General features: G+C 41.3%; 1 protein-coding gene across 5 annotated transcripts in view; it reads left to right on the plus strand.

The window, feature by feature from the left end:
* DACH2 (dachshund family transcription factor 2) overlaps positions 1–11,656 on the plus strand; it is a 302,374-nt gene extending 290,718 nt beyond the window's left edge. For 2 of the 5 annotated variants that reach the window (XM_035113841.2, XM_035113842.2), the window contains 2 exons: positions 902–967; positions 1,099–11,656. In XM_035113841.2, coding sequence (XP_034969732.1) covers positions 902–967; positions 1,099–1,373 — 341 coding nt within the window. In that variant the 3' untranslated portion in view covers positions 1,374–11,656. Of the gene's footprint in view, positions 1–901 lie in introns of all 5 variants that reach the window. The other 3 variants (XM_060270328.1, XM_035113844.2, XM_060270326.1) reach the window with 2 other exon arrangements.
* Positions 11,657–15,217: the final 3,561 nt, after the last annotated feature.

Genomic DNA, 15,217 nt, shown 5'->3' on the forward strand with positions numbered 1-15,217 from the left:
AATTTATACCTGCTTAAATTAAGCAGGCATAAGTTAACTGCATTCCAAACTCCATACAGGAGTGTGGCCACTGTTGGCTGTCGGCCCAAGCCTGGCAGAAGGAAAAAAGCCATTTTTTTAAAAAAGAGTTTGACGTACAGCCACCCTTTTTGTCACAGTTGCCAGGTCATGTGAATGAGCTGAAAGAGGTTTGGAATAAGTGTTAAGTGTCTCCTTGCACCATCACATCCCCAATCGCATAGCTTTCTCGGGACTTAGGCCTTCTTAAGTTCCAACAGCTGAGCAAGCAAAGACAGGTAGAGGGATTTATTCCGGCATGCCCTCAGTTCGTCTTGGGTTTGGATTGTGCTGCACAGCTGCAATCCTAAATCCATTTTCCTGGGCTTCTGATGTGGATCCTGTTACCTGGTCAGTCAGGTTTGTGTGGAAAGAAGTGGTCCTTGCTGTATCCAGGGAACAACTGAGAATGAGGTGCGCCAATGTTAGGCTGCTGCAGTAAACTGCTCTGGAAATGTACTTCTCCAAAACAAGTTAAAATCTAGAATCCTTTTTAATCCCAGTTCAGGATGTATGCTTACAGAGTTGTCCCTGTCCAAACTTTTCACCAGTCTATAGCAAATCTCCAAAGACCAGAAAATTCTCTGGGCCAGACATGAACTCCTACCTCACAGGGTGGTTGTGAGGATAGACACAGAGAGGGAAGCTTGAGCCCTTGGAGAGAAGCTGGAGTATAAACATAATGGATAATGAAATATTATTTTGATCTGTGCTTAACTTTCTTCAGATATTGTGGTTGCATAAATTGTTGTTGTTGTTGTTATTTATTAAATGTGTATATTTGCCCTGTACCCGTAGATCTGAGGGCGGTTCACAACATAAAACTACAAATTGTGCTTTGCAGATGCTGGGATTCCAGACATGGAGACTGAACGCAATGGAACCCAACATGACAGTGCGCCAATGCAAGGTATGGTATGTTTCAGTTCTTCTCCTATCCTTTTTCCGCTTCTAACCCAGCAAGCTAGCAATTAATGGGAACAAAGCCTACACAGCCCTAAAGATGCTTCTGAAATTCTAATCATACAGATTTCTCCACAGATTTCTCCACCTGTGGCCCTCCAGATATCGTTTGTCTCAAGCAGCAAAATCTCTCAGGCCGGTCTTGCCCTTGGAAACCGCCACTGTTTCCTCAGCATGCAAGTCTTAACTCTTCACTCTTGTGTGGGCGTCCAGCAGGCAGTTGCATTGTAAAGCCGAAGAAAAGATTCACATTTGAATGTTCTTCTGTTTCAGTTGCCATAACTCACTTGCGGGGCCAAATGCAAGGATGGTGCATCAACCAATTTTTATCAACCAATCTCCGTTTCCCATAAAATAAACATACTGGGTGTCATTAAGTGCACCTTCAGATCAATGATTTTTGCAAATGACATTCAAGTACCGTTCGAGTGGTACATTTTTTGCTGATAAAAGCAAATTAAATTAGCACAACTACAAGCGGTGCTGATAAAAACTGAAGCTCGAACAGCAGCACCATTAGCTAACAAAGTAATATTTTCTCTTTACTGCTTTCTGCCATTTAGTTATTATCCTATTGGAAATCTAATTATAATCCTTTTACTCCCCAGTCAAACTTCACAGTTTTTGCAAGCTTAGCACTGACATGTGATTTCATTACGTTTGATTGCTCGCACCCAGATTGACTTAACTTCACTCGGAGACCTAAAAGCCCTCTCAGTTTCTCAGATTCCCTGTTTGCACATTACAGCAACAGCTCCTTTAATTAATTAGCATGAACAGCAGTAACATGAACTGCTGAACAGAAAATAACATCATTTTATGATCGCAGGGAGACTTCTCCTTTTGCATGTTTATACCTTAGTTAACTTTTGTATATTATTATATTTCATTTAGTAAGAGCCTGTAGGTGCAAAAAAGAGGAAAATAATAACCAATGCTAGTGTTTCATCTCTCTCTTCTTCTATAAAAATAAGAGTTAATACTCCTTCATATTACAGATGTACCAACACAGTAAACATGAAAATCTTCACGTTTAAAAAACAAAATAACAGCAAACTTGTAGGGTGATTAAGTTGAGCACATTTAGAGGCCAGTGATTTCATTTGGAAAGTCTTGACAATATTAGTGAGACCTTAAAAGAAGGCCTGAGCAGAATCTTCTGAAATAGAATATTTTGAATTTGAAAGTTAGAATGGTGGGAGGTATCCCTTCTTTGCCACCTTATTGTAGTTCTGGCAGCAGCAGTAACCACATTCCCTGCCACTGTTCAGCATCCATTTTTTGCTTTAGTTGCAGCAGAAAATATGAGCCTCACTCTGGTTTGGCTTCATGATATCATCACAAAACCATTTTATTGTCCTCACTCTGAATTGGCTTTGTTGGATCATCATGAAACCAAATCAGAGTGAGGGCATTGCTTTCCTGCTCTTGCTCTCATGTTGCATTATGCAGCTAAAAGAAATAACAGGTGCCACTCATCAACATGGGGTACCACCAGCATTGCCAGTGGCAGAAACAGAACTGGCAAACTATTTGTCTCTGTTCCCACCCCATCCTGAAGAATCACTGGAAAGGGGAACTCTTTGTACATCTTGAAAAGGGTGATGAAATTGAGGGGATGAGACTGACGCTTAGGAGCTCCAGTTTTGATTGTATGTAATCTGGAATAGAGTTAAAGCACCAATCAGCTAGTATGCTTTGCTAAACCCCCTTCTCACTAAATTACTGTATGACCTAAGTAAAGAGGAACAATTCAAATATGTGGGACCCCCTCCTTCAGAAATGGTACAGTCTAGCATTATAGTTTGCTCATTGGACAGTTTTATTGGTCCTCACTGAGGACTATCAAGGACAAGAGCAGAGCTGTTCTCCCTAGCATTTACTTACTTACTTACTTACTTACTTACTTACTTACTTACTTACTTACTTACTTACTTGTTTGCTTGCCATTTAATTACCAAAGACTCTACATGTAGGGAGAGATTTGAACACACAGCAGTGTATTCAAACATGAAGTCCTGCCACCTACACTCTTGACGTTTCCAGTCCCTGGAGAGCATATGAACTGGCCTGTAGAAGCTGTGCTTGGGGCAAGATTCAACTAAATGTAAAAAATCTGTTGTGTGCATGTGCCCACAGTGCCAGCAATTTCATTGAGCAACATCAAATGAGCCACTTACTGTGCTCTAATGAGCATGCACTGAGAATTAAGGGAAGAGTTGCAGCACATTGGTAAGATCACCTACTTTGCCCACAGAAGGTGCCAGGTTCAGTCCCTGGCACCTGCAGGTAAGGCTGAGGAACAAACCCTGCCTGAAGCCCTAGAAGAGCTGCTGCCAGTCAATGCAAACAGTAGTGAGCTAATGGACCAGTGCTCTGACTCAGTATAAGACAGCCTCCTAGGTTGCTATTAAGAGTCCCACCTCCAAAATTACTGAGTCCCCCCCCCCTTTTCTTCCATGATACCAAATATAGAACAGAGGGAGACATCTATACTATGTAATAACAACCCTGTTAGGAAAGAAAATATCATCCAAAGGGGAAATTACCATCATTAACATAGGATTTGGCTCACAGGCAAAATTGTGAGATCTTTATTCATGCTACACAATGTACTGGGTCTGAAAACCCTTTCTAAATGTCTTGCTTATTAAGGCAGTCATGCATTTCACGGTAGGTTGTAAAGCAGCCTATCATGCACTGGGGGCTCATAAGCATATTTTAGTGTTAGGGAATATCATTTATACCCTTTTTATATTGTCAATATTATCCCTAGAGAATTAAATTATGCTTTAAACTACTGTAAATCCACAGTTTGGCTCACCTTTGTCTAATTTCATTTTTTAATAGAATGAAGCCCACATAAATGAATATTTGATTATGGGATAAACCTAATAAAATAATACGTTTATGGCCCAAAGATTTATTTAAAATCTTCACTATGTAATACAGTAAAAAATGCTATAAAATGGAAACATCAATAGGTCCTGAACATTCCATACAGGATGAATTTTTGACCTTAGCTTCTTTTCTTATTCAACCAGTTTGCACAAAGCTTGAACAATGAAAAAGATTTTGGTGGATTTGGGAATGGGAAAGAAGTGGGAAATAAGGTAGTAGGCATAATATCATAGGACTGGTTCCCACATCCACCCTTATTGAATGAGTGCAGTGTCAAGGTGCATCTTGAATGTGTGAGTCTCAGATTGAACATCCATCTGTATCTCAAAGTCAACACCTATGCAACTCTTAAATGCAATAACTCCCATGGTGGTTTAACAACAACTAAAAACTCATATCAATAAAAAAAAAATACAAGCCCCAATAAAACTCGCCACAATTAAATAAGTAGGACAAAAAGAGCAATAAAATCAAATGGAGTAAAACTCCTCAAGTTATGAAAGCCCAGGGAAAGTAAAGAAAAATATTTGCCTGATGAAAAGGCATACAGTCACAGTAACACATAATTGTGGAGTTGGAAGGGAAACCCTAAGGTCATCTAGTCCAACCCCTTGCAATGCAGGGATCACAGCTAAAGTATCCCTGATGGATGGCCATCCAACCCCGCTTAAAAACCCCCAATGAAGGAGAGTCCACCACCCAAGAGAGTCCGTTCCACTGTTGAACAACTCTTACCACCATAATGTTCTTACTGACATTTAGTTGGAATCTCTTGTAACTTGAATCCATTGGCTCAGATCCTACCCTTCAGAGGAGAATAAAACAAGCTTACTCCATGTGACAGCCCTTTAGATCTTTGAAGATGGCTGTCATATATTCTCTCAGTCTCCTCTTATCCAGGCTAAACAAACCCAACTCCCTCAAACATTCGGTGCCAGGTGAGCCTCCCTAGGGACAGAGGAGGTCACAGCAGAGAAGGTGCTTTCCCTACCCAGTGACATTTATTATCATCAACATCTCTTACATTTGCATTGTCACTAATAATGTATGTTCTATGGGCTGCTCACAGAAATGCGTCATCTGTGTTCTGCAAGCAAGGCAATGGTAAATAGTGGTAATAGTGACACAAAGCCTGTATACTTAATAGCAGCTAATGTGAAATTGTTACTACATAACACAGACTGGCTGCATCCAGAAATCACAATAAACAATGGTGTCATAATGGAATGACCTTAGCTGGTGTGGCTACAAGGAGGCATTTGGAAGCTTTGGTTTCTGTTTTCAGTTAATTGTGGCTTGCTGTATTGTCCAAACCTGACAAATGATCTTAATTATGATTTGCTTCAAACTGTGGTTTCAACAAACCATAGATTAATCACAATTTGGGCTTGCAATGTAATGCTAAACTGTGGTTACATGAAACCAGAAGCAAAAGTTTTCAAACTTCCTAACAAACTGGGGCAGGGGGCTGCTAATTTGGTGATCTGATCAAGGTTCAAAGTTGCACATTAGCAAACCAGAGAATTAGGGAATAGTGCATACCCAGTGATAAATACCACAGACTCAAGATTATAACTGAAACAAATCCATCAGTTTATTGACATGCAGTGCTTCATTCAAAGCGTATTATTACCTTCATATGGAAGATAATGATACTCTGAACTTGAAACGGAACTTGGCAACATAAAGCAATGAAAGATAAGCAATATGGTACTTAGAAACTAATACGGGTTGAGAATGGCATAATAGCATTATAATTACATTGACAAAGCAATCAGAGTCATTTGAATGAGCATCTTAAGCTTTCTATTTCCAACTCTTAACTGATGATTTGGCCTCTTATCATCCTTCAGCTCACCTAGTTATCAGACAGAATAGAGTGGGACTATTATTTCCTTTGATCTGGCCACTATACTTCTGTTGATGCAGCATAGAATAGCATTAACTGGGTTGGGGTTTTTTTTTACATCACTTTGAGACATGTGTATGGAAAGCAATTTATAATATATTGTTAATAATAACATCAGTAATAATGATGTGCAGAGAATCATTTCCTTTCTTCTTTCATTGTTGCTGCCTCTCAGCTCTGTCTGGGCAACAATGAACTTTATTCCCAAATGCTAGGCATGCTGAGAAACACAGAAATGAGGATAAGGTATGGAACATAGAAATTAAGCCTTGGAGTACTGCGTTTAGTTCTGAACACCACAATTTAATAAGGATGTTGACAAGCTGAAATGCCTGTAGACGAGCGCAGCCAAGATGATCAAGGGTCTGGAAACCAAACATATGAGGAACTGTTTAGGGAATTGTGTATGCTTACCCTGGTTAAGAGGAGACTAAGAGGAGATATGATAGCCATTTCCAAATATCTAATGGGTTGCCACAAGGAGGAGGATGGAGCAAGTTTGTTTTCTCCTGCTCCAGAGGATTCAAGTTACAAGAAAGTAGTTTCCAACTAAACATCAGGAAGAGCTGTTCAGCAGACTCCCACAACATGTGGTGGGCTCTCCTTCCTTGGAGGTTTTTAAGCAGAGGTTGGGTGGCCATCTGTCACGGATGCTTTAATTGAGATTCCTGCATTATAGGAGGTTGCACTAGATTCCTCTCTGGGGTCCTTCCAACACTACAATCCTATGATTCTATGCAATTAAAACAGCTTTAAAAACAATTGTTTTAAAAATTAATATCAAGTAGACCCCCATGGCAGAGACCTATTCATCTGGCTGAGAAACCTTGTTGGAACAAAAATGTCTTCGATTGTTTCTGGAAAATGCAGATAGTGGTTGCCTGTCATATCTCAACAGGAATGCTGTTCCACATAACAGGGGCAGCCACAGTGAAAGCCCTGCTCTGAGTTACTGTGGATCCGGCTTCTGGTGCACTTGGGACTTGAAGGAGAAGTTCTCCCACAGACTGCAGTGACCTACTTGGGTATACAGTATAAGGGATAAAGTAGTTTCTTGTGCAGTATTGATCAGGAAATGGAACATAATTGCCCATCTTTTCCATCATTACTTGATTTGCGTAGGCAAGCTACGTGAGTTGTAGACCTTGAATGTCCATAATCTAACTAGGGGAAAGTGTATTTGGGGTTCATGCTTGTCCAGCATTGCTTCATTAAGATCATGGTCTAACCAACTCATCCCAGCACATTCTATTTTCAATAATGTTGGAAGCACTGTTAGGTTTTTCTTTTCTTTTTTGTGCTCTTTAGCATCTTATTCTGCTAACATTGTGCTTTTCCAAGATGCCAAGGTCTCATATGACTGTCACTGAGCGAGCTGGCTAACAGTTCCAAGCAGCCTTCGCAGAGTGGACCAGAGTTGAACTTTCCCATCCTTGCCATCCATTTTGATCCATCATGGCTGCTCTGCTGTTGGGTGAAGCTTGCTGAAATGGCTTGTGCCTTCATGCCTAGCAGGGCCCAGATTAACAGAGACTAGGCTCATTCCCAGAGCAATAAACCATGGTCTGTCATGACATCTGAACATATCCATTATCTGCCTACCATCATCTGTTCATTATTTTTCTGTAAAATATGCTTCCTGTATATTTTATACAGGCCATACCCTTGACCTACCATTGTCCACCATACGTGACCTTGCCCCATGGCTGCTAGACTCCATTCTGGGCCCTGTGACTCATGGAAAGCAGCACTTCGCTTATGTGAAATGTTGAAAGTTGTTTACTCTTTGCCCAAGCCCCTGTGGATCTCATGGCAGTAATGTTGCACCACTATAAAGACCTCCACAGTCCAGTTCTCCTGGCATCCTTTTTGAGGTTCCCAGGCTCCTGGACATTCCTCTGGCAATCATTTGTCCCTGGTATTTATTCGTGTTTATGTCCAAGCTCCATATTAGATCATCACTGTTTGGAAAGCACAAGCCCTCTTAAAAACATGAAACATTCAATTACTAATTAGCTGTTTCCTGTTTGTAATAGAGTGAACATGCTGGATGTGGATTAAAATTCAGCTCCTGCACTCGGCTGTTTATAGTTCCAGATGTTTTTGTTTTATCTAGGAGTTTACTTTGACAGCTCCCGTTAAATGATAAATCACTCATATTATAGCTGAAATGCATTTCAAAATTGAAATGTAGCAAAACTTGGTGATTGCTCCAAGGATCTGTGTCGGTTAGCCGGTCAATACAGGTTCTTTCCTTATGAAGATTTGGTATTGGCATATGTAAAACAGTAATGGGAGATATGTCAACATTATACACATGCCGGTTGGGTTGATCATTTTCCTACAGCCTCCAAAAGCAGTAGTTGCTGGTGCAGCTGTTTGGACTTTAAATGTATTCTAAGACTAATAGGAATATAGATTTGCATTCCTTTTCGCTCTCCGTAGACTCCTTCCACCCCCCACCACCACTGCCTGAACTTAAAACAGCATATTTCTTATCATTAAGAAAAGAGCTTGGTGTCTGTTTGCTTTTCCAGATAAAGAGGAATGCAGAAAACAAAGGTGATAGAAGTGGCTTCCCCTCCCAATCCCAGGAGTAGATATTGATTTACTAACCGTGCTGATTTGTAATGCAGTCTTTTATGTTTTAAAATAGGCCCTCTTGCAGATGGATTGGGCATGTGATGAGCTTAATTCATTTTGTAGACTAATGGAAGTATTCACTTGATTCACTCAACACCTATTTAGGTCTCTCAATTTCATATTCCAGGTTTTATTCAAGAATATATGCAAAAACAAAATGAATTAAGCTATTTCAGTCTAGGACCTCACATTGGTACTGCCAAGGCCTGGATAAAGGGCAGGCCAGCTGCAGGAGATCAGGACCATGGCCAGCTCTTGTGTGGATTGGGTGTCATGGAATGGCTGTAAAGGCACTAAAAGCAGCAAGTTGGGATGTTGCTGCAGCAATAGTCCAAAGTCAACTAGATTTTTTATAGTTCTGCACCAAAGAGGTTTTCTTTAACTCCACCCCCTCTGAGGAAGCTTGCAACTGAAAGAGCTTGTATGCTGTTTTTCAGGCATTGGCTTTGGTGGGGCAGGGAGGGAGGTCCTGTTTGGTGGTGTCAAGCTTCAGGGAATCGACTCCCCCCCCCCCCGGCAGTAGATAAGCAGAACAAAGGGAAAGGGAGTCTTCTTACCAGTTAGAAACTTTAATGATCACAGCAAGAGAATAAAGAACCCATCTACTAGGAATGGTGCTGCTCCCAATTAAGAATTTCACCTCCTTACATCTCTATTTATCCATGTTACTTCTGCATCTTGAAATCTGAGCTTGTAGCCCCTGTGCTTTGTGTGCTTTCTGTTCTGCCACTTTCTCAGCTCTTCTTGACCTTGGGAAGAGCAGAGGAGTGTTTTCCAGAGGCAGGGAATCTGTTAATCCTCTCTCCCCCAGTGTTTCTTCTCCTAGCTATTCCCCAGTATTTCCCAGCTTCTGCCTTCTGAACTATGTTCCTCTGCAAACCACTGTTCCAAATCTATACTGTCCTCCATCTCCTGGGAAGATTCAGGATCCAAGGGGAGGGGGAGGCTCCCACCATTCCTCTTCAGTGCAACCCTCTTCAGCATGGTCTCTGACAGGTGGTAGTGGTAGGGTACCCTCCCACACCGAGAAGGGTTCTGAAGAGGAGGCACCCTCAAAAGAGAACAGGGCAGATCTTGGCAGTGCTGACTCCCTGGGTTCTCTGGAAAGGCAGATATTTCCAGGTATGACTCCTATCCCAAGTCCCCACCCCACCCCCACCATGAAGGTCTGACTTAAACTTGTTGCTTATTGTCATACTTTTAAGCAGAAAAGAAAATGTTAAGCCTTTTTAAAAGCAAAAATAAATCTAATTGGTCATAAACTAGTTGTTGATTCCTAGTTTGCTGGATGAGGTCTTGAAGTCTTGCATGGAATCTTAAGTGCATGACCTCCCGGCAGAACTATCTAGCACCTTGGATTTAGCAAAGTTTTGTTTTTATTAACTTAGAAAGGATCTAGAGTCTTACTGGGGGGAAACCCAGCCAGGTGGGCGTGGTGTAAATAATAAATTATTATTATAAATTATTATTACTACTAGAGCTTCTTTTTTAATGTTCTGCATAGCTCTTTTGCTCTTATTTGACTAGTTCAGCCCATAATGATTTTGCCAAACCCATAAAGGCTTAAAGTCAGGAACCAATGAAGGCTTTTCTGCTGTAGAGCAAATTCTGCTTCCATTCATTTTTGCTCCTCTAATGACATGCATACCTGACTCTGAATCCAGTACAGGTTGCCCCCCCCCAAAAAAAAAAATGGCTAAGATTTTCTGCTTTTAAAAAATTGATGTGGCGGGTATGTTTAGCAGGTTCAATGTTTATTTTTGCACTTAGGTATGTTTTTAAGCTGGTCCATTGTTTTCTATCATCATCATCATTGCCATCATCACTACTATTACTATTGCATTGATCCATGCAGAGGAGGGGAAGTGAGTTCATAATTTCCACAAGGGCCAGCCAATCAGCACCTTGCACAGCCAGAATCAGGAAGAAATGGGTTGTTCCTGAGCTCAGCTCTTTTAGAAAGGTTGTATGTCTGACCCAAGCGAAGTGAAGGCGGATCCACAACAGGCTCACCATCTTTGTCTATCTATACAGAGCCTTACAAATATTGTTTGTATATTTACTCAGAAGGAATTGCCATGGTACATGTCTCACTTCTTGCTGTACTCAAAGTCTTACTTTTACTCTAGCCAATCAGGATATTCCTGCATTTGCAGATTTGAAACGTGTGTGATTCATAAATATTGATTTTAACTCAGCCTTTTCAAAAGTGCAAATATTAGATTTATGTAATTACCATGCTGTGTTCTTCTTTTTTTCTTCCAGAAAACAGAGCATACATCAAACCTACCATTATGTACTGAAGACAGTAAAAATGAAGGGGTGGGATGGGGAAAAATATAATGATCACTATTTGAAGACTATATAACTCATGAACGAAGTCCCTTCTAACCTTTGATGCCTTCAGTGTTCTGCGAAGGACAGGATTGGTAGCATTGAAATGTGGACAGTGTGAAGCAATTTACTGTTCCTGTGTTGAAAACTGCCAAAATGTCATTGAGAAATATTATGACTTCTTTCAAGCTTTCTGTACTATACCAAACCTGTTGTAGCAATTCATTTTAGGCCCCAGAGGATAGAGAGGGAGGGGGTAAAAGTTTTACTATATTTAAGCACACACAAGAATGATTCCCCAAAATAACTAACTTCCCACCTCCCCAAGGAGTTAGCTATTACAGTATAGCAATGGCACAATGAATAAAACAAGCCGCAAAGGTTCTCACTGGCTGTATGTCCTACAGGCCCAGTGTTAGCACTGAAACTGCTCAACATAGAGCCGTTTCAATTGTGTTTATAAATTTAAGCTTTGTTTACTGAAGCTGAAACTCAATATATAATACATTTCGAAGATAAAAGTATGTACATTTTTTATTATGATAACGATGTAAAAATTGTCCTTTCCTTAGATGAGCAATCTGAGAGGGTGTGAACTTAACCTACAATAGCTGATGTAATAAGGGGATTATAAATTGATGCAACATCATCATCATTATTATTACATTATTATTATTATTCTCAGTTCCGCTTGGCTTTTGGTCTTTCAAGAAGAATGGGGGGAGGGGAGGATGACTATATGGTAGAATATTAGACAATAGAAATTTTAAAGTATAGTTTCTCTGTTGTACAATATTAAGTTAAAGGTACACATTCTTTGTTAAAATGTTCTTGCTAAAAACAGCAGTATTAAAAACATTTTGTTTGACTTTGGAAATTGATTGAATTTTTTTAAAGTGTTGGGGAGGGGAAATGCCAAAGGGGAAAGAAGCCATAACAGTGGGGGGGAGGGGTTAAGGATATAAGAAAGCATTGATTTTCATTCTGCTCATATTCATTGCAGCATTGTTTCTAATCTGCTGCAATTCAGCTTCCATCAAAAATCTTATTGTCTTGCTGTCTGCCACAGAAAAATTTCACATAATTATTTAAGCAATTAATTGCATTATCCGACACCATTCATTTCAATGCAAAGAAAACACAATGCAGCTGGTGGGAGACAGGGGAAGTCATCAGTCACATAGAATTTGTATTGTTTTTGGAATGAAAACAAGAACAGCAGTGGATACTGATCACATTTTCTGGATTGATTTTCGTTCCAGACATCGTATGAAAAAGCAAGCATCAGCAATTTTAACTCATTTCAAGCAGTGTTCAAAACTCCCATTGTTCTAGGCGCATTTTGCGACAGAATTTAATTAGCACACGCAGTTTCTGAGCTCTGGGTGCAGTACTGCACCTAAGATTGCAGATTAAAACTGCAGGTTGGAAGGGAAAGGAGGACCTTTTCCTGCCTCCCCACTTCCAGCTACTCTCTTAAGAATATTAGGGGGATGGTCAGGGGAAGGACTACACCATGTGAAAAATGAACATAATATTTTAGCTGCAGTTCATTCAGCTTCAGCTTTGCATTCTGGTTATTAAAAAAGTGCACCTAGACATTCCATTATTGCACCCATAACCTAGGATTAACGTGCCATTTAGCTCCTAGCTTTTATATCTCAATTTCTTAACACTGATTTCAGGGATGATGGGAGTAGGGAGTTCAGCAACATCTGAAGTACCATAGTTTCTATAGCATTCATTGCTCTCTGGATCCTGCTGCTGCTGCTGCTGCTGCTGCTGCTGCTGCTGCTGCTGCTGCTGCTGCTGCTGCTGCTGTTGTTACTATTACATTTATATCCTGCCTTTCCCCCCAGATTGGGAATCAAGGTTAAAACAACACAGATAAAATACAGAAAGCTAAAAGCTTTTACATTATAATGGTTAAAAAGTCATTAAACTATAATAAAATTAAAGCAAATCTATTAAAATACAGATAATAAAAGCAGCATACCAAGAAGGTCCTCTACCACTTCTCCACCAAGAGTAGTCGTCATGGTATATACTGATTGCGATCTCGAATTATCTGAGTATTTACTTTGTTAAAGAGGATTCCTACATGCGGACTTCCAATGTGCACCTGGATGCTCAAATTAACAGGATTCTGAGTTCTCAGTGGAGCTTTAGTCTAATACGGCATAGCTTCTTTTGTTTTTTGTGTTACCAAGGTTGGGGGGCGGGGTTAGAATAAACTATAGTATACAACTGAATTTATCCTTTTAGCAGGCATCCCCAAACTGCGGCACTCCAGATGTTTTGGCCTACAGCTCCCATGATCCCTAGCTAAGAGAACCAGTGGTCAGGGATGCCAAAACATCTGGAGGGCCAAAGTTTGGGGGTGCCTGCTTTAAAGCAACTTCAGGAAAGTGATAATAGCATCCTTTTCCTACTCAAAGTCTGGTCTATGTTGATACTAGCTTAGCAAGCACAATTGCCAATACATAATAGTTTTAAATGTCAGGCACAGGCAAATGAGGTTTAGGGAAGGGGAAAGTTTCAAACAATGCATAACTTAGTTCATGTTCACCATCCATGTTGAGAGGTGTATGCATGAGCTCCTTCGAAACAATAGGTGCCCAAGGTTTTGTTCCTAACTTTTATGCAGCCAAATAGCATTTCACCAACAACAACTTTGTCAGAACTGATTGACAGAGCAAGTGTGGCATAATGGAGAGACAGTCAAGCTTCAGCTACTGGGGAAATCAGAGTTCAAGGTGGGGGGAATCACAGGGATGACCCACAGCAACGCGTGGCCGGGCCAGCTAGTATATATATATATATATAAATGTAAAAATGGCATGTGGGTGTGCTTCCACTTTTCACCGAAACCGCTTGACCGATAGCATTCAAATTTGCACACGTCTCATGCTACCGTGAGATTAATCTTATAAAGTTTGCTAAGACATATGTCACACTTACGCCACGTAAAACCCATAAAACCCCATGTTACAGAACACACAACTCACCCAAAAGTGCATGCTGGGAAAAGGACCAGGTTGCAAACCAGCACCCTCTAGCGGCGGCTACACTGGTACTACACCTATAGAACCTTCCCTCTCAACAGCACCTCAGCTGCTGTTTACATACTAGGCCGAAGCCTTTACAGACTCGGCCGAATGGAGGTACTGACTTGCCTGGGTGGGGGGGGAGGGGACGGGATAGGTCAGGACATGGTGGGGCCAGCCACAGGGATGACCCAGGGGTGGGGGAAGAGGGTGCATGATACGTCATGGGTTGGGACAGGGTGGGGGGGAATCACAGGGAAAACCTGGGGAGGGGGTTGAGGGGGCAGGATACATCATGAATCGACACAGGGTGGTGGCAGTCACAGGGATTAGCCATGGCAATGCGTGGCAGGGCCAGCTAGCCCCTTATATGAGAGCATAGGAAGAGTCCTACTGGATCAAGCCAAAGGTCTAATGTCCAGTCCTTACACTGGCCAACCTGGTCTCTGCAAGCAGGACCTGTGCAACAGTTTTCTCCACTCCAGCAACTGTATTCAGAAATATACTGCCTCTGTTAGTTTGCCTCCCTCTTGCTTCTATTTTCTTTCTTTAGCTCTTGGCCTTCGGTTTCGGTTGAGAGCACACATGGGGCTCCAGATCATGAATTTTTAACATGATTTTATCACACACACACACACACACTTCTCAAAGCCAACAAGAGAAATGTCCACACAAGATGTACTATCAGTGTTCACATCTGCATCATGGGTACGAACAAGGAACATAAGAGCTCTGATGGATGAAGCCACCAGCCTATCTATTCCATGCTTCACACAGTATTTAACCAGACGAGAATGGTGATCAAGTTTATTTCACGCCTTTCACCAGCAGGTCCCAGGGTGGTGATACACAACTCAATGTTGAAACAAATCACAGCCACAGGAATAGGGTGGGTCTCTAAAAAACATCTGAGGTGGTGAAGACCAGGGCAAAGAGGTGGATCATTATGTGATGAAATATAATGAAGGTGTATAATGAAGGTGCCAGGTGCACCTTTGTAATGAGGGAATACCATACCCTGTCCTGGGCCACTTCCCCCAAACTTCTGATAGCTGTGGAACTGCCAAGAGGGCCCCCTCTGTTAACATGTGAGGGAGTCTGTGGGGCAGCAAGTAGTCTTTCAGATATTTGGGCCCTGAGTGGCCTCTGGGAAGTTCACAAGCACAACTGAAGGCAGATGTTTTCTCCCATTCATTGCCCTCCATCAGCAGGTGTTCAGTAGCATACTGCCTCTGCCTTAATAAGGCAATGCCATTCATTTAACGGACATGCCTAACAGCCACTGATAAACCTTTCTTCCACCTCCTTCATTTGTCTAATCTCTGAGTCAATGGCTTCCTTTTACAATGGTTCTGAATCTCCT

This window comes from Zootoca vivipara, chromosome Z, assembly GCF_963506605.1.
Source record: "Zootoca vivipara chromosome Z, rZooViv1.1, whole genome shotgun sequence".
NCBI lineage: Eukaryota > Metazoa > Chordata > Lepidosauria > Squamata > Lacertidae > Zootoca > Zootoca vivipara.